This window comes from Paroedura picta, chromosome 1 (assembly GCF_049243985.1).
Source record: "Paroedura picta isolate Pp20150507F chromosome 1, Ppicta_v3.0, whole genome shotgun sequence".
Lineage (NCBI taxonomy): Eukaryota > Metazoa > Chordata > Lepidosauria > Squamata > Gekkonidae > Paroedura > Paroedura picta.
Genome location: NC_135369.1, coordinates 73552247 through 73571985, shown reverse-complemented (window position 1 = coordinate 73571985; position 19739 = coordinate 73552247). Strand labels below are relative to the sequence as shown.

Sequence of the window (19739 nt, the reverse complement as noted above, 5' to 3'; positions counted from 1 at the left end):
CAATCTATGAAAAAATCCAAAACTCAGAAGTCAATGAAGTATACAAATCAGTTTAATTATCAGTCTGTTCTGGCATAAAAATTTGGCTATTATGGTGTATTCAAGAGCAGGGGGACTTGAAGGATAACCTATGAGGAAGCTGTACAATGAGAGTGTGATCACTGCAAGCATTCTTCCTGTGAGCATGTACTGCTGTATTTTCACCCATATTTCAGTGCCCACTTCCCGGTGGCGCTATAGAAACTGCAGAACCAGCTACAAATTTAAAAGATTATTAAAGATGAACTATTTCAGATGAACAGTGAGTTATAAATTATTCCATCATCTGAATGTCAGCAGAATATAAAAGTACAGACGTTACATTACACTAGAGTTCATCTCAAGGATTTTAACGAAGAAAAGACATTGTAAAGCAACAACCATCAAGCTATACAAGCTTGATCCTATGCAGAAAACACTAATAAAAATATCAGAAATGGACTTGAGGAAAAGCAGCCTACACAGTTCCACTGTTAAGCATGCATCATTTTGCCTTATCAGTGATTAAAACGAGGAGGCTTTCCATAATAAATGTTATCTTTGAGTATGGGGTGTGATACAGGCATGGGGACTTTGCACCACTTGCGGCCTTTGTTCAAGATGGGTTTTACGGAGCCGACAGCATACCGGGTAAGATACCTATAAAGGAGAAACAAAAAGGCCAATAGTTAAATCAGCACTTGTGAAAATATTTTGGGATACAATAGGTAGGCCCAGATGCCACTCCACCTTTTTTGAGCCTGTTAGCACCTTTGAAGTTCTGACTCATAGCGGGTACAAGCACAAAATGGTTGTGGCAGCAGAGCTGTATTCCCCAGAGGAAGTTCAAATAGGGGAGAAAAGAGGAATGATTTTACAAATGCACTAGAAAAGAAGATGGGAAATAAAACCAACACTATGGTGGCAGCAGGTGCTGAAGTAAGTGTGCACAGCCAATCAGAAACCATGCTAGGCATGAGCCCCACTTGACTCTACCCATGTTTTTGCAAATACTTGGAGATGGCCAGGCAAGGTGTTGATGGCTGCTATGGTGTTCATGGGTGCCACACTGGGAACCCCTGGCATAGGGACATGGCCTCTCAGGGCTTAGTGCAGCAATTTTTGATTCTATGAGTCTGCCAAAAAGGAACCTGAGCTATTTGGGCAGCACCTTTCCTATTCTAGCATGCAGTTAGACATATATACAGGAAGCTGCTTTACCAAAGAATGAACAGAACAAGGATTAGGATCTTCAAATAGCACAGCTCCATTTCTGTGCCAGGAAAAACACAGCACTTGCTCCCTTCAGGGTGCTGTTCTATAGAGCAGTGGTCACCAACCTTTTTTTGGCTGGGGACCGGCAGGGCGATGGCCACGCCCGCGCAGCAGCGCAAAAGTGCAGTGCGTGCGCGATTTTGGTGCAGCCCTGATTCCCTCTCCCCACCCTCCCGCAGTAAGAAGTTTCCCGGGCCGCAACCTTGCGGCCTGGGAAGTTTTTTACTGCGGGGAGAGGGAACTGCAGCCCAGCGCCCTGGCCTTCGCGGCCTGACAGCGGGCTGCGGACCTCAGGTTGGGAACCACTGCTTTAGAGAAGACGAATCAAGCCCAGTCACTGTCAACTTTATTTCATTACTAGTTTCAAAGCCCGTTCCTAGGAATGGGCCTTGAAAGGGCCCCCTCGCCTGGTCCCTGGCCAGGCAGCGTAAGGTGGCCTTGGGCGGCAGCTCTCAGCCAGATCAAGTGGGGCAGGTGGGGGCTTGGCAGCTTGTTAGCAGGGTCGAGACAGAGCTGCTTAGCCCTCGTCAGCAGGCTCAGCCTAGTAGGCCAAGAGGCCCTTGTTGAGAGGCCCTCTCCCCTTACCTGCTAAGGCACCGAGGCATCTGAGAGCAAAGAGGCTAGAATCCAGGGACGGAGGGTGGGAGCTGCAGGGGCAGGGCCAATCAGGGCAAAGCTGGCTACACCCTGATTGGCCCTATTCCAACTTGGACAGCCGGACACGTCCCACCCCCTAGGCTGTTTCATAAATATATAGAGGAACAACAATGGATAAGGATTTTAACAAGCCAAGCATAGACTAGATATGTTCTGATTGTCACCAGCCGCAAATGTACTCCACTTGTTTAATCTTTTTGGGAAGACAACAATGGTGACAATGAGCTTAAGGAGCAGGCGTGAGACAACTACACAAACACCAGATTTATCGGAGAGTCTCCAAAGACAGTAAGTCTATTTTTCTAAGAAACTAGGCTAAATTTTATTTTTGCTTGGGAATAAGAATCTGGCAGGAGCATTTATTTTTGCACATGCCTATTAAGAGACTATAATAATATTCTTGTAGAATTCTGTTTGGATTTGCTCGTGTTGGAAACCGCAAAACAAAGAGGTGCTGGCAGTGAGACTGCATGAGTGATGATCCAAGTGTTCCACATTTACTAATGGAGCTGCCCATCCCTAGAGCTACTCAGAAAGCATGTCTGAAGATGCATTTATTTATTATATTTATATGCCACCACTCCCAGACATGCTGTCTTGTGGCAGCGAACAACAAGAAAACATACAGTAACACAATCTCAAATAGTACAATCACATAACCTCCCCAAACTCTAGCCCCCTTTCTCCTACCCCAGTCTGCCAGATCCACCAAGTCTTCCAGGGGGGTGAGGTTGCAAAGAGCAACTGCTCCAGTTGACTCCAGAGGACAGTAAAATCACCTGTCCGCCAACCTCAATCAAAAGGTCTCATCTGCGCCCTTCAAATTCAACTGACCAACTCAGACACTATACTAAAATAGATCAAATTGAACCTGTGCATTATTCCCCCTAAGCCACAGAATATGAGGTTCTCAGGGGCAAACTTTGGCCTTGTCTTTGTATACAGTAAGCCTTTACCCAAAGGCAACAGAAAATGGTGTAGTATGGCCAAATGGCATTCATGGTTTAGATCAATGATTCCCAACCTTTTAAGTAGGGTGACCCACAACTCCAAATTTACTTGGTATGGTGACCCATCCAAGGCTGGCCCAAGGCATTTTGGGGTCCTAGGAAAACCATGATCTTGGCATCCATTTATAGTGGCTAACCAGATTTTTTTGAGAAACCAGCAAACATAGAAGGGAACAGCTCCCCTCAAGCAAGTGGCATTCCAATATCCTTTGCATATGGAAGCTACAGTCCAGCCTTTGACCACCCTCTTCATCATCTTTACTCCCTCTAATCTTGCCTGAGAGTCTAAAACTCACTATAGCAGCAGTCCCCAACCTTTCCGAGGTCAGGGACCGCCCCCAGGGGTGAGGGGAGAGCTGACGGCCCGGGTGCCGCGCAAACGCGTGGTTGCCGCACACGTGCATTTCCGACACCAGGGGGCGCAAACGTGCATGTGCGGCAACTGCGCGCATGCGCATTTGCGTTGCTGGCATGCCGGCGGCCGCGCCTACCTCTTCCCTTCCTTCTTGGTGGGGGGGGGGAGGCAGGCGCAGCTGCCGGCGGCCCGGTACTGGCCCACAGACCGGAGGTTGATGACCCCCGCACTATAGTACCCAAAGGAAACTATTTACTTGATTTTTAATAGGTTGCAAAGAAAAAAAATCAACTAATGCAAGAGGGCAGATGCTACACAACAACTGTTTATGTAAATCTACTTAAAGTTAAGTATAATGACTGAAGCGTAGCCCTGAGTGCCTGTAATGTGATAAGAGAAAAGATTTAACCCACATATTGCTGATTGTCTCAGAGATTAATCATTACGCAACAAAGTTCATCCATAAACCATGTCACATGTGGGGAGAAGGAGCTATAACTAAGTTTTCTCCTCGTCCAAGTGGGGAGTTCACAAGGATCCACCTGAGGTCAAACCCCTGAGAGTGGTGGGGCCTCTCTCTATCATCTCCTCCTCTGCTAGGGAGGCAGGGCCAGAGTTTGAGGGGGCACACTCAGGAGGCACCCTCAGGTGAAGGTGTGCAAGGATGCAGATGCCAGTGAAGCGTAGGCAGCAAAAGGCTTGCTGCAATATGTCACAGTAGGTAGAGGACAACGAGGTGCTGCACCCAAATGCATCTTTATCACCTGCCCCTGGATTTTCCAGGTCTTTCCAGACTTTTCTTCTCTTTCCAGCTACACCTCTCTTTCTAGCTACATTACATAGTTGCTGGATAGCCTTCCCCCTAGCCCCCCCCCCCAGAAAGGGGGGCCAAGAACATAAGAAATGGGAAAGGAGAACATGAACAATGGAAAAGACAGGGGTGGCCACTGAGGAGGACTAGCCTGCAACCCACTTCGGGGTCCTGACCTACAGGTTTGGGAAACAATGCATTAGGATAGCTTGCTTTCAAGCTTTATTTCACATGCCTGTTTACTAGCACTGTAGGGCATGTTCTGATAACCCAGAATCACAGCTGGGTTTTACATCACTCAGCCAGGAAAGTGTATAGAGATTTTCATGTAACAGCGGTGCTGGTGCCTAAACTGAAGGTGCATATAACAAATCAAAGACAGAAGAACTTTATATAAACAGTGTTATTTTTATAATTTGACAGTCACCTAATCTGGATAAAACCTTTTACAAAGTTATATTTTAATTCTTTTCTAAGAAGGCTGATAAGTGTGATATTTTCTACAAAAAGACATAAATATAGAAGAGCTACATCAGCTTTCTGACCATGGGCAATGAAGATAATGAACTGGCCTAGCTAAGTCTCTTTCAAGACAAGTGTTTTTGGAGTAGTGGTGTGCCTCTGGCTGCTATGGTCTGTCTGTGCTTTGGATTATTTTGCCTACCTATACCGCTCCTGTTGTTTCAAAATATTAAATTATTTCAAGTTTTCCTGTCCTGTTTCTGCCTGGTGGCTTGTGTGTATATGGGGGTGGGGGGAAATCTTTGTTTTCTTTCTGATTCTTAAAAAAAAACAATTTGATTTTGTTTTGTGTAGTTTTAGATTTAAAGGCTCCTGCTTTTTTGTTGGGTTATGTTGCGTTGGTTTTAGGATTTTTAATTTTAACCACTTTTCACTTTAATCTCAAATGGGTCCCCCCCCATATCATTTTTAAAGGTATCCCAATTTTTAAACAAGAGGCTAGTGTTGAGGAGGGAAAAACAAATCAAAGGCACCAGGTTAGTGAGCTGAGTTCAAGAGAATGCCAGCTAGTGCTCCAACTCACAACACGGTGTAGCAGCTAGTCTGTAGTTCAGGGGAGCAGAATGGGTGATACGAGGGCAGTGTAGCACCGCTCTGGGAGAAAGGCTAAACAGAAGAGGGGTAGGCTGGAAGGGAGGCATTGTTGTTCTTTAAAGCAAGCAGATAGGTCAAGATCACACAGCAATCCGCACCAATACTTTCTGGTCTAACACAAATTTGTTATGACCTTTTAAGTAACTCAGCAGTGCTTACTCTTCTTGTGAGCAATATCAGACATATGACCCCAAATGTGTTCTTTTCATCCCACAGCTTGGCCATCCCTTCTTTGCTGCAACATGTGCAAATTTAGAGGTTAAGTGCTTTGGGAGGAGCCTGGTGTAATTTATTTGCTCAGCATAGTACCTAGCAAGCATTTGGGGACCATAAAATGGTAAAGAAATCTCAAAAGCACCAAGCAGTTATGGAACATATAAAAACCTCTCACACTAAGCCAGCACTTTTCAGGATGAAGGATCCCTAAGAGCTTTTCAAACTAAGTGAAAAACAGACTGTATCCAAAGCTGGGCTGCTTAAACCAAACTATTCCAAAGTAAAGTTCAGTGCAGCTATCTACCCTAAACATAAAGTCCATGTTTCCATAAGCCACTTCAGAACAATTACAACAAAGCTATGCTCCAAAGAACCTGCAGTAGAAGTAATCCATGCCCAAGAAGGATCAGTAAGGGTGAGCCTAATATATAAACATCTTTAATTTGGGACAGAAGTGCAGGAAGTTAGATGGTCATTCTAAGATGAACAAAAACACAAATGAATTCACACTAGCTCATTCAGTAAATGCTGTTCTGGGATTTCATCATGAAGGCAAATCTGTTTCATCTAAAGACAAGAAATTCATTTGGAATCCAATCTGATGGAGCAAACAGAAACAGTAGAAGTGAAGCCAGGATTACTTCAATGCATCACAAATACTCAACACATTTTATAGGTTTTTTTTGGTAGGTGGAGAAGCAAAAGGAGGAGGCTTCTGAGATAAAATGATCTCACTAGAAGAGGAAAGCAAGAAATGTACAAGCAACAAGGGACATTTGTTCAGAAGTCAGTGGCTTCTTGACATCCCGTCAGTTCCAAAAGAGGCTTTGGAAGGCCCACACTCCAATTTTGGAGAGGAAAAGACATTTAAGTAAAAGCCAGGTTTTAAAGCTTTTATTATTTGTCTTTAAAAGCAGGTTAATCCAACTGTGCTTCAACCCTTTGGCTGCCATTGTGAACAGAACACAGGCTGGGACTTTTCATTGTTAGTTGAAACAGAATTTTGGAAGCACTCCATTTCTGGAGCATACTTTACTTTTACTCCTAATACTTGCTTTGTCAATAAACTCAAGAATGCCCCCTATTTATTTGCTGCCTTTTAGCTTCAATGATTTCACATAGGAGAAAGGACAAATCCTTATGATAGAACACCATGTGACTATATAAAACATATCAGTGAATAATTACAAAACACTATAGTTCCTTTTTCTCACTGCTAAAATTTTACCTAGCCTTACCAGTGCAGAACCAGTTCACCACTTTACTTTTAATGCCAATTATTTCCTTAGCAGAAACACCTATGTGGAGCCATGTTAGCCCTCTGCTACCATACAGCATCTTTAGTTGGAGGTACAAAGTAGCTTTTAACTTTTTTCTACTTCCAACACCTTAAAAAGAAGGAGTAGAAGGAAGCACTAATACGGTCTCAGGGTGTTCTTACAAGTGTACTACACTGGCTGCAGTGTTACCATTGTGTTTACTATCCCACCACTATACAGGAAAAAACTCATTGATAAAATATGAATTCTGCACAGCTAGATGTATCAGTGACCAGTACTGCTGGAGGGAAGGAACATGAACAGCTATTCTGGATGTGAATTAACTTATGAGCTTGCTGTAGTACTACTAAGGGTATCATACAGGATATCCACTGATGTGGGACATATGCTAACTGGTTCTGATTGAATAAAGGCCATCTAATGTTTAAATAACCCAACAAAGGCTAATGGCAAAGTTAGAATATATTTGTTTGAGAAGGGATAAAGGAAAATTATTTTACAAAGGAAGTTTTTCAGCTGTTCAAATGTACATTATGTTGACTGTAAAGTAATGATGTATAATTTAAGGAACTGCATGAGCTTTCCTTCATACAGAAATGATTAAGCAGAAAACCCAGATTAGAACAAATAGTTTCCTAGAGATCATGAATTTGGAAATAAAAGTTTCTGCAGTCTTTAGTTGATTACATTAAAAAAAGAGAGATATAGATAGAATTTATAGTAATGGAGCAGCAGCTGGGTAGTTTAAGCAATTCTGGCTTCTAGTAGCTGTCAACAACCTGTTGTTATATATTTCCAATACTCGCAATAATGTAAAAAAAAACAACAACCTCAATCCCCTCTAATATGTGCCCGTTTACACAACATATCTCAAACACTGAATTTTATTTTATTTATTTAGATTTATAAATTGCCCTCTCCACTAGAGCTGACTCAGGGTGGTGAGTCAGATCTCATCAATACACAAATCTCATTGGGACCCTCCCTGTATAGGTCCCACAGGCCAGACATCTGGGCAGGAGATAGCCCCCTGGGGTGATGGTGTGTTGTTACTGTTGGGCATGGGTGGGTGGGGAGGGGAAGATATAGATTGGATTTTGCTGTCAGCATCTGGCATTTTGTATTCTGTATTTTATGTGGGCCTTATGTTTTACTGTTTTTACTATAAACTGCTAGGGGTCCAGGAGTGGCAGTTAATAAATGCAAATATAAAAAATAAATAAACAAACACCTGAAGAGCCATGGTGCATGGTGACAAGATAGCTTTGGGTGATTGCTTTTGAGTTGTGGCAAAGTCCCACACATGCAGACATACCCACTGAGCTCTGATGATTGAGGCAAGAGTCATCTAAAGGCAGCTAAAACCTGAACTTCTGAACCAAGACTGGACTATTTCCAACTGGGCTCTTGTTTGGATTACAAGCAGGGGTCTATAGGAAGAACTCCATCAATAAATGCATATTAAAACATGGCAGGACTGTCTTCCGGAGATGCCTTGTGAGTTCCCTCACTGCAGCCCTTCTGAATCTTTGTTTCTCAGCTTGCAGTCCATTTAGATAACAGGCTTTCAAAGTAGGAATACCAGAAGCCACATACTACACAGCTGGCAACTTGTAAATGATCCATCTCAGAGAACATAAGGACATAGCAGGGGGGAGATCTCACATACGTGTGAAATTCACAAGCTCTGTGCCATATATGGACAGAAAGTCCTTTGTATTCAATCCACTGAGATCTTTAAATTCCCTTCCATGTGACCGACAACTTTAAAGCAAGGCTGAGCCATTTACCATGAAATGCTGAACTTTGTAGCCAATAAAAAATGTCAACAGAAATACATCCATAGTGTATAAAAGATACTACACATGAAGATGTTTTTTCAAACTGGTGTCCACAACTCCTTTGTAAGGACAGAGGATGGACTTTGGGAATTGGCTTTCTGGAGCAATTTCTATCCATGAGCAGTATGGCTGATAGCAGTAATAGCTCAAAAGATGTTGAGAACACCCAGGTCAGACATAGATTATCTTCCACCTACTCCTTCAAAACTTCAACTTTTAAGTAGTTGATGTAAATAGACTGAGCTACAAATGTGAAAGTCCCCTGTTCAAATCTCACTTTTGCCATGATCTCGTTATGTAGACTTAGACCACCACGCTAATCTGAAATCTAAAATATGGGTATAATACTGTTCTGTCTTCCAGTTTTGTTGTAAGGATAACAAAAAAAACCCACTCAAAATGATATTAAAGATGCTGATATAGTCATCATCTTGAAGAATATGCTCTTATATGTAAATAGCACAGGAATAAGGAGCTAGTTACTGAACATCTCTCCCCAAAGATAGCAGTTTACGCATTTACATGATGGTATAAACATACTGTAGAGAAAGAAGTACAGAAAGAACCTTCTGTTTTGCCTCTAGCTGGTAAAGATCTTCATTTGCTTGCCCTAGGCACAACCACCTCTAATTGCCAGAAGATTGCACTTCAAAACCTTTCCTCTAAGTTTCTTAGGAAAGAAACAAAGATTGTACATTTTATTTCCTTTGTTTATACTCCAGCCCTTTTATTTCTAACACAAACTCAAAACAGCTCATGGAGTTCTTCCTTTCTCTGTGAAGTTAGGCTAAGAATGTGTGATGGAACCAATGTCACCAAACAAGCTACCATGGCAGAGTAGGGATTCAAACCAGAGTTTCCCAGATGCTGGAAGTCCATGCACCAGCTCTGTTAGCTCTGTTAACAATTACAAGAACAGTCCACCTAGCAATAAAATCATCAGTGGAGCTCTGATAGAGCTCAGAAGCATGCCCCCCCAAAAAAACCCCGTAAAAAACAAAGAGAAAGTGCAGCATCTCTTGGGAATAGCAAGAACCTTACACTTTCCCTTTCATTATTCATTTGGCCTAATCTGAACCATCTCCAATTGCTACACAATGGCAGCCAGGAACAATAGATTCCATGACTAGAAAGAAAAAAGAAATTCATATTGAAGGCTTTCGAAAAATCAATCTTTTGATTAACATCACAATCCAAATTACTCATTTCATATCAAGGACTCAGCCATTAACATTTACTTATACTTCACTCTGGTTATTCAGGGCCTCCCAGATTAGTAGAGCAGTACAATCCTTAAGTATTTAAGGTTCATAATACTACAGACAGGAGTATGAAGCACCAAAGGAAGGATATGTTTGAACCAGACTGTAACAGAGCTGGGAACTGAAACATTCAAGCCCATAGCCTGTGGTTTAAGCACAACTGCCTCTTTTGATGCTGCTGTGAGGCGAATGGGACATGGCAGTTTGGACAGAGTGTCATGACCTAACCCCCATGGCTGCAGGAAGGAAGTGGTTAAAAAAGTCTTCTGTCCTCTGCATCACTGGCTGTTTCAGAGATCGATGTGGGAGGCGCAGATGGGGGTAGGCACTTAGCCAAGCCCCTCAATGCTACTTACAATGGTTCAGAGATGGCAGGCCTCCAACAATATAGAGCTTTCTACCTCTAGCTGTTAGTGACAATAGCCTGGTGATCGGCAGCAGCATTCCTAAAAATGCCCTAAATGTACCTCAGTTCTGAGCCCCTGCTTCCCATCACCTACGTGGCATAAAGCGTTGTCAAGTCAACCGCTGACTTACGGCAACCCCCATATGGAGTTCAAGGCAAGAGACAAACACAAGTGGTTTGCCATTACCTGCTTTGGTGTGGCAATCTTCGACTCCCTTGACAACCTTCCATCCAAGTCTAATCAGGTTATCCAAGTTAGAACATGCTACCAACATACCCTTCTCAAACCTTTCTCCACTATCGGTCTCCCTCCCCCACTTTCCTAGCTGACCATGCTGCCAGATCCATCCCTTCCCTGCAACACCCTCTCTGGTACTCTTCCATCGTCCATCCTTGTCCCCCCCAGCTTTCTGGCAGGTAGAAAAAGCAAACAAAAACAAGGACACAGGACCGAGGAGAAGAAAACACAACTTCTAGCATTCTGAAGTACCATAAATTTTTGTTGTCAAAACACAGTTTCCTGATTCAAAGCCCTGTTCTGTTCCACAGAATGGACTGGAGTTCATCACTTCATCTTAATCTAACAGGCATTATTTCACAGCTGCGATGTGTCACTCTAGAGTTATTAAATCACTGTGTGAAACTCCCAGATAGATCTTCAGACAGCAAAGCTCAACAGGAATTCCCCTTTCAGAGTCCCAAACGTGTCAAATATACTACTTGTGTCAGATATACCCACATTTGACTCAATTTCCACACAGAAACCCAGTTTCAGAGAGAATGACTAAACAACAACTGTCTCTGAAGGAAATCACTATGCAAGACCAGACCTACACTGCAAGAGGAATCTCAGGCTGAAACCTGAAGCCTGATTTCCCAAGCAACATGCCAGTGGCCTTCAGTAACCCCACAGCTTGCTAATATGAACTTCATAAACTGTTCTGACATCCCCATGGAAACAGAAGACGAAGGTCATAAATAGGGGATTAGCACCTCTTAATACAGAGCAAAGCAAAAAAGGCAACAGGGGGTTTAAGTTTCCCATTAAGGGGCAAGGGGGCTGCTCAGCAGCGAGGGTGAAAGAGTGCTATACAGGAAGGGCAAACCAAACAGTGAACTGCAAACTGTACATAAGGAGGAACAGGACAAAGAGGACAACAAATCTAATGAGCTCCACCTTCCTGTCCCTTCCACCACCCACTGCCAATACCCAGGCAGGCTGTCTGTCTCATGGCTCATGATTTCCTTTAAACCACGTTTGGCCTCTTGGCAGTCACCAAGAGAACTAAGGTGGGTGTGTTATGAAAGAATATAACCAAACTTACTACAGAGAACATATTCTGGACTGAATGAAACAAATGCTTTTTAATTCAGTCCAGAAACAGAGATGCACCCTTTACTGCAGAATTTGTCAAATTTATGCGCACTCAGCTCTGAGGCTGCCTCCTAATTTCTGACTCCTAGAGTCTACATCGGGGTGGTTAAACTGTGGCTCTTCAGATGTCCATGCACTACAATTACCATGAGCCCCTGCCAGCACGGTATCTGCAGTCCATGGACTTCTGGAGACCCACTGTTTGGCCATCCCTGCACTACATCCTTGTCTGCTAATTCATCTGAGATTGGGCAATTTAGGTCTGCAGCACTAACCAACCAGCAACACCAGCCTTTCCTATAAACAATGCCATCAGTATAATGGCCTTGGACACCCCTGAGTCAAACACATATTGGCAAGTTACCAGCTGGACGCGAACCCTGCTTTTACACACTTGCCAGGCCCAGAAAGGTTGGATTCCATGCTTGAAAAATGCCAGAGTGTAAGTTTTGTTCCTTAGACAAACCTGTGGTCTTTACATCATGTTTCAGTTCTAAAACAGAATGATTCTACTTCCCAAGACAAAAACAACTGACCTGTTGAGTTTTTTTCTTGGAAGAACTCCTTCTGGAAGTGGAGGCCTATGATTTGGCAGTAAACCTGGAAGGAAAAGGAAAAAAAAGGAATAGAGCTTGAAGCATCAAGGAGATTTATTTTTAAGTGTATGCAAGACTGCTGTCCAAGCTGGATGTCCTAATAAGGGAAAACTTGGTATGGCACTGTGCTCAGAGCAGGGGTGGCCGAACATTGGCTCTCCATGGATGATAATTACCATAAGTCCCTGTTGACAGGGGCTCATTGTAATAGTCATCCATGGTCATCTGGAGATCCACAGTTTGGCCACCCCTTATTGAAGAGTGTAGGACTGAGACCTGGGGGGACCAGATTCAAATCTTCTCTCTGACGTAGAGCTTCCCTTGGTGACCCTGTTACTTTCATTGTCCACTGTTTTCATTTTCATTTTAATTATTATTATTTATTGTTTGTATGCCACCCTTCACTCGGGGTAGCTCACAAAATTAAAACACATGTAATGTAAGAATTATAAAATTTAAAAATAAAATTAAATTAATGGCACTGATTCAATAAGAAACATCTCCTATTTTTAGGGGATGGGGAATGGTGAGTTGTAAAATGTGTCTTAAGTAGGTGTAACTGGCCAAGTTCAGGCAGGGAGGCCAACAGACATTAGATAATCTTCAGGCCTTCACCTGGCAGAACAGCTCTGTCTTGCATCTCTGTGGAACAGTTTTAAGTCCTGCAGGGCTCTGATCTCAATAGACAGAGCATTAACTGTTTTCTGAATCATCTGAAAGGACAGTTTAACGTTCTTTACCTCTTTCATTTTTAAACAAAGATAATCGCTTACTACTCCATTACACTTTGTTTGGGAAAGCAGGTTTTCTCCACTGTTTTGCAAAGGCAATGTGAGTAGTTATAAACAATGTACTAATCCAGACTTTGCAGATGACATGGACCCTTTATCAAATAGGATAACACCGCCTCTTCTGGAGAGGAAGGATTCTAAATACAGTGTTATCAATACTACCATTTTCCAATAATAGCTTCCATGAGGACATTCCCACCAAAGGTGTTAGAAAGAAGCATTACCAAATACCAATCCCATAATGCCAGCAATTTCCAGCTAGATTATAAAGCTCGGACAATCTGCAATGTAACATGCCAATGGTTAGCCTTCCTAATTACATTTTCCTCCAGAGGACAGAGATTCACTGTCAATGTTGAACATTTTGTTAATGCAAACCTCCACAATTCTGAGCTAATTTGGTGGCCAAGACCTTTTGCACCCTCTTTTCATTATATTTTTTAACAGAAAGCTACAAGGTGACTTTGTCTTTGGATAGCTCTGCTATAACAATGGTTGCTGCTGCAACTCATGGATGGCTATCCAAAGAAGTCCTACTAAATGGCACAGGATTCAAATAACATGAGTTACCTGCTCGATGAGCCATTTGCACACACACAGCGATTTTCCTGTGCTCTCTCAAGCAAAGGCCTGTGACTCTCCGGGGCAGCAAACCTCCATCATTCCGTATGAATTGACTTAGAAGTAAGACATCCTTTAGAAGCAAAGAGAAGGGTAAACAAATAAGCATCTGAACATAGGCTAATGATTTAGTACCTTTTAATTACCTTTGCAACTGTTATCAGATAAGCAGCAGAGATAAGCTGTCTTGGATATTTCTGCTCAAACAATTCCTACAGCACAGTATGTTATCAGATCATCTGCTCCACCTTCTAGGCTACAGGACAATTTCTTCCAGCACGCTGAAGAATCGAGAGAGTGACAGAGTTTTGAGTCCAGGGGCACCTTTAAGACCAACAAAGTTTTAATTGAAATATAAGCTTTCCTATGCAAGCACATTTCTTCAGATATAGTGAAAACAAAATATCCTCAACCATTACATATGGGAAGGGGGTTTATTATTATTATTACTTAAATTTATTGTCTGCCACTCTCGGCAGAGCCGGCTTGTGGCGGGTTACAGATAAAATAGGTAAATAAAATCCCCTAAAATCCCCTTAAAACCAATAATTAAATTACAATCTACCAAGAAAACACGGCGGCAACCAACCCTCCACCTAACGCCGCTGGGGGACCATAGATCTTCTCCTTGCCCTGGCCTCAACCATAACAGGTGAAAGAGCTCTATTTTGCAAGCCCTGCAAAAAGCTGGAAACTCCTGCAGGGACCACAGTTGCCAGGAAGGGCTGGTTACAGTCAAGATGCTTAAGAAACTGGGCAATTATAGCTGAGATTGGATTAATGTGGTTGATAAGTTCTGTGAATGGCAATAAATTCATAGATTCAAGAGTGCTTGCACTCGAAAGTTCACAACTTGAATAAATCTTTGTTGGTCTTAAAGGTGCTACTGGACTCTGATTTTATTGGAATAATTTCATAGATCTTATCAACCACATTTATCCAATCTCAACAAGATGACAGTCATTTAGCGTGATGAAGTGATACCAGTTGCCCAATGTCTGGTTTAAAGTCCTTTAGCAAGAGTCTTAAAGCATCACATTTAATAATCTAGAGTAAAATATAATTGCCCCGAATAGACACTTTGATCTGTACAAGGAGGGACACATTTGCACATTATGGCCTTGACATATGTATAGCAATTTGACTAAAGATTCTTCATAACTTTAAAGGTTTGGGAAGAGATACAAGGCAATGGCAAATTTCAGAGTGCTTAGATCAAGAAATATCCAGCAGAAATATAAATGTAATGCAGGAACACTGTGGAATTTTTTCCCTTGGTGGACAAGTTCTGTGCTACATCAGAAAAAGCCATGAAACAAAAGATTAACTTTCTTATTGTGAACCAGGAAAGCTCAATTCAGTTTCTGTTTGACTAAACACTAGGAGCAACCATTGCCTTCTTGCTTATAAATGCCATTTCACAACTGAAAACATTTCCATCCCACCCATTTCAGCCCTGCAAATCATACTCCAAAGCCATTTGGCTGAAGATTATTGCTTGTTAACAAAAGGTTATAGCAATTTCAGAAAGATCCAAAGTTCAACAGACTGGGGATTCTCCCATTATAATAATACAGATGTGTCAGAACCACAGGGACAGTGCAATTAGATAGAGCCAGGTTTTAAGGCACCAGGGAGAAACAAACAAGAAAGTAAAGGGGTTAAAGGAGAGGAGTATTCTGGCAGAGCTGTACAACTGCTGACATGTTCCATGAAATTAACATTGTGTGCTAGTGGACAGCCAAAACTGCAACCAAAGCTGTGCTTTAATCACTGGACAGCTCCTGGGAGAGGCTGAACCCAGATTCTCAACCCTGTAATCTGTACAATCTGATGAAAACATGAATTGAATTAATCCAGGACTAATAAACAAAGACTGTAGTTCTTTCCTGACTTTGTATTGCCAAAGTGAGGGGACATTTACTGCTTGGTCAAACCCATCATATCCAAAGCAAGGGAAGAAACATTTTATACCTGTACCTTCACAGAGTATTTGATTTCTTCTGTGGGGTAAACAGCATGAAATGTAAACAGACCATTCCCTGGAATCAGAGGGTAGCTGAAATCATGGGAAGAAACAGCACCTGAGTCCACCTGGAGAACTAACAAGCCCTAATAATTTGACTGAAAAGTTATAGTAGTGAAGTTCTGTTTATACAACCAGCTCACTCTTTCTCATGCGAGGCCTCTAATTATTTTTTGGGCTACATAAGAGCTGATACTTGTCCATGCACTCATCTGGTACGTCACACTGCCAATTTAGACTACACTTGCTGTCCAGGAATTCTATAGCCTAACCTGTCCAAAGAAATGTTTCTCTTATTTATGATAGAGAACAGGTAAATGTGTATAACAAACTTAAAAAGTAATATATAGCCAATTATATAACCATGTATAACGTTCAAAGTGGTTTACACACATAACCCCTACAAAAATCTTTGCAGGTGCAAGCTCAATGAGGACATAAATTATCAAAAGGTTACAGTATTTTTGTTTTAGGCATGTCAGTTTGGAAGAAAATGACTGTGCGAATATGATTAGAATTTTATAAAATTATGCCTGGTGAAGAGAAAGTGGAGAGTGAGTTTTTCCTTCCTTCCAATAGACTGGAACTTTGGAGCACACAATTCAGTTCATGGGCAGTGTATTCAGGACACAGTGCATCATTTCCTTGTGGAACTCATGGTCATAGAACGGAGTGACTTTCTAAACACATCTGGCACGTGCCAGGAAAGATGTCGGCAGAAGACTAGAGGAATGGCGCTTAGGTCCATCAATGGCCATTAATCAGGAAATTCCACGTTCAGAGATAAACCACCAGTTGCTGTGAGTCAGCAACAGAGGAAGGTTTTGTTTTCTGGCTCCTGCTCATAGGCCTCCCCAAGCAGAAGCCCCCAGATTTTTTTTTAACCTTTTCAACTCTGACCCAGAGTGTTTGGCACAGTCACAACATGACGACTGCAGGAGTCAGAGCCAACCTGGCGTGTATGATTGCAATAGTAAATTTTCAATACTTCAAGCAATATATTATACAACATATTACACATCCTCAGTTCTGCAGCAAAGCTGCTGCCAAACAATATTTCAAAACTTCTGCACAGTTAATCAGGTCTCCAAGGGCTAACCAGAATCTCCACTGGGAAAAACCCCATCTGGCCCTGCCCACTTTCTAAATACACCTTGCAAATGCAAGGAAAGATGTTGGCAGGGACAATGTAGGAGAACCTGTTCTCAAGCATATGGTCTACCACTGAGGCACACAGGATGCCAGTCTTGTTGGACCAATGGTTCAACCATTCTAGAGGTTCATAGAATCATAGAGTTGGAAGGGGCCATACAGGCCACCTAGTCCAACCCCCTGCTCAACGCAGGATCAGCCCAAAGCATCCTAAATCATCCAAGAAAAGCGTGTATCCAACCTTTGCTTGAAGACTGCCAGTAAGGAGGAGCTCACCACCTCCTTAGGCAGCCTATTCCACTGCTGAACTACTCTGACTGTGAAAAAGTTTTTCCTGATATCTAGCCTATATCGTTGTACTTGTAGTTTAAACCCATTACTGCGTGTCCTTTCCTCTGCAGCCAATGGGAACAGCATCCTGCCCTCCTCTAAATGACAACCTTTCAAATACTTAAGGAGGGCTATCATGTCCCCTCTCAACCTTCTTTTCTCCAGGCTGAACATTCCCAAGTCCCTCAACCTATCTTCATAGGGCTTGGTCCTTGGCCTCAGATCATCCTTGTCACTCTCCTCTGTACCCTTTCAATTTTATCTACGTCCTTCTTGAAGTGAGGCCTCCAGAACTACACACAGTACTCCAGGTGTGGTCTGACCAAGAAGAAGAAGAAAAAGATTTGGTTCTTATATGCCGCTTTCCCTATGCCGCTTTTTTCTGGCAGGAGTTCTGAACTTTGGACAGATGCATGACAGAAGAAGAGTTGGTTCTTATATGCTGCTTTTCTCTACTCGAAGGAGGCTCAAAGCGGCTTACAGTTGCCTTCCCATTCCTCTCCCCACAACAGACACCCTGTGGGGTAGGTGAGGCTGAGAGAGCCCTGATATCACTGCCCGGTCAGAACAGTTTTATCAGTGCCGTGGCTAGCCCAAGGTCACCCAGCTGGTTGCATGTGGGGGAGTGCAGAATTCAACCTGGCAAGCCAGATTAGAAGTCCACACTCCTAACCACTACACTAAACTGGTGTAGTGCCGTATACAATGGGACTATGACATCTTGTGATTTTGATGTGATGTCCCTGTTGATACAGCCCAAAAGGGCATTTGCCTTTTTTACCGCTGCATCACACTGCCTGCTCATGTTTAGCTTACAATCCACAAGTACCACAAGGTCTCGTTCACACACAGTGTTACCTAGAAGCGTATCCCCCATCCAGTAGGCATGCTTTTCATTTTTCTGACCCAGATGCAGAACTTTACACTTATCTTTATTAAATTGCATCTTGTTCTCATTTGCCCATTTTTCCATTGTGTTCAGATCTCACTGAACTCTGTCTCTATCTTCCGGAGTATTTGCCAGTCCTTCCAATTTGGTGTCATCTGCAAACTTGATGAGTAGTCCCTGCACCCCCTCATCCAGATCATTAATAAATATGTTAAAAAGTACCGGGCTCAGCCCTGAGGTTCAACCATTCTAGAGAAATCATAAGAAGTCGTTCCAACTAGCCTTATACATTTCAATCACACCATGACTGCTCAACATTCTTGCTTCTTCAGATGTACATTATTTTATAATCAAGTAATGCTGACCATGTGGCAAATATCACAGTCACTTTCTAAATATATGGTGCTTTGTCCGTCACTTTCCATTATTCTCATACACTCCTCAGTTCTCCAAGCATTCTTAAAAACATGTTAATGGAGCAGTAGCTTAGTTAGCCCTCTTGGGATACATGTGATACAGCTCCACTGATTCACTCTATGTCTCAAGCATTTCCTTACTTGCTTTCTTGAGACCTTATTCAACAGAATATCACTACTAAAATATTTACAGCTTTTTTCTAACTCCTTATTTTTCTTATTCTCCCCCTCATCATCAGAGCGTCTGCTGTCTCGCAAGCCATTTCTTTTCCTCCAGTTGCATTTCTAGATCTGGCCTATTAATCACATTGGCACTCACTTATTCCACTGTTTTAGTTGCCTTATCTTTAATAATAATGTGTCCTTGTCTGGCTCTCTTCCTTTCCATCTTCAATACAGACCCCCCCCCCCCCCGTCCCTTCTGATTCAGGCTTTGAATAGCTCTTATCAAAATGGCTACCTAGAATTCAGTGCTTATTTCTCACATTAACTCTTTCAAAAGAACTCTTAACTTTAGAATTTTACTTATAGTGCAGCTGTTTAGTTGTCACTGTTGTTGTTACATTTTGTCCCCTTTAAACTTTACAGGGGAGGGGTTGCAACTCAGCAGTACAGTACCTGCTTGGCATTCAGGTGGTCCTGGGTTCAATCTCTGGCATCTTCAATTTAAAAAATTACTGTTAGCAGAGATCTTTCATATACTCTCAGACTCCAGTGAGCAGATTCTAGTCTGAGTACACCACACTGACCTTGATGCATCCCAATGAACTGTTTTAGTATAAAGCAGTATCACGTGTCCAGATTTTCTATTTTTGCTAACTTTTCCTCTCTGTGCTTCTCTGAAAGCCAGTTTACACTAAAACAACTGTCACACTGAATGGATCTGGAGCTATGCAGATTTGCAGGATAATACGTGCCTACTACAGAGGCTTCTTGAAGTGGAATTGTTGAGTTGGAAGGTGCCATAAAGGTCATCTAGTCCAGCCCCCTGCTCAATGCAGGACCAGCCTAAAGCCTAAGTATCTGTCCAGCCACTGCTTAAAGCCTGCCAGTGAAGAGGAGCTCACCACTTCCTTAGGCAGCCTATTCCACTGCTGAACTACTCTGTGATTCCCCTCCCCCCAATTATCTAGCAGTACCATTTTATACATAGTTTGAAGTGATTAATGCTGGTCCTATCCTCTGCTGCCAATAGGAACCTTTCCTTGTCCTCCAGGTAACAATCTTTCAGATACTTAGAGCAATTATGTCCCCTCTCAACCTCCTCTTCTGCAGGCTGAACATTCCCAAGCCCCT

At 42.5% G+C, this 19739-nt stretch overlaps 1 protein-coding gene across 1 annotated transcript in view; it reads right to left on the bottom strand.

The window, feature by feature from the left end:
• Positions 1 to 34: 34 nt before the first annotated feature.
• MRPS18A (mitochondrial ribosomal protein S18A) overlaps positions 35 to 19739 on the bottom strand; it is a 33909-nt gene continuing 14204 nt past the window's right edge. Inside the window, exons 4-6 of the mRNA XM_077342703.1 lie at positions 13580 to 13703; positions 12159 to 12222; positions 35 to 678 (exon numbers count right to left, since the gene is read on the bottom strand). Of these exons, the coding sequence (XP_077198818.1) occupies positions 537 to 678; positions 12159 to 12222; positions 13580 to 13703 (330 nt within the window). The 3' untranslated portion in view covers positions 35 to 536. The remainder of the gene's footprint in view (positions 679 to 12158; positions 12223 to 13579; positions 13704 to 19739) is intronic.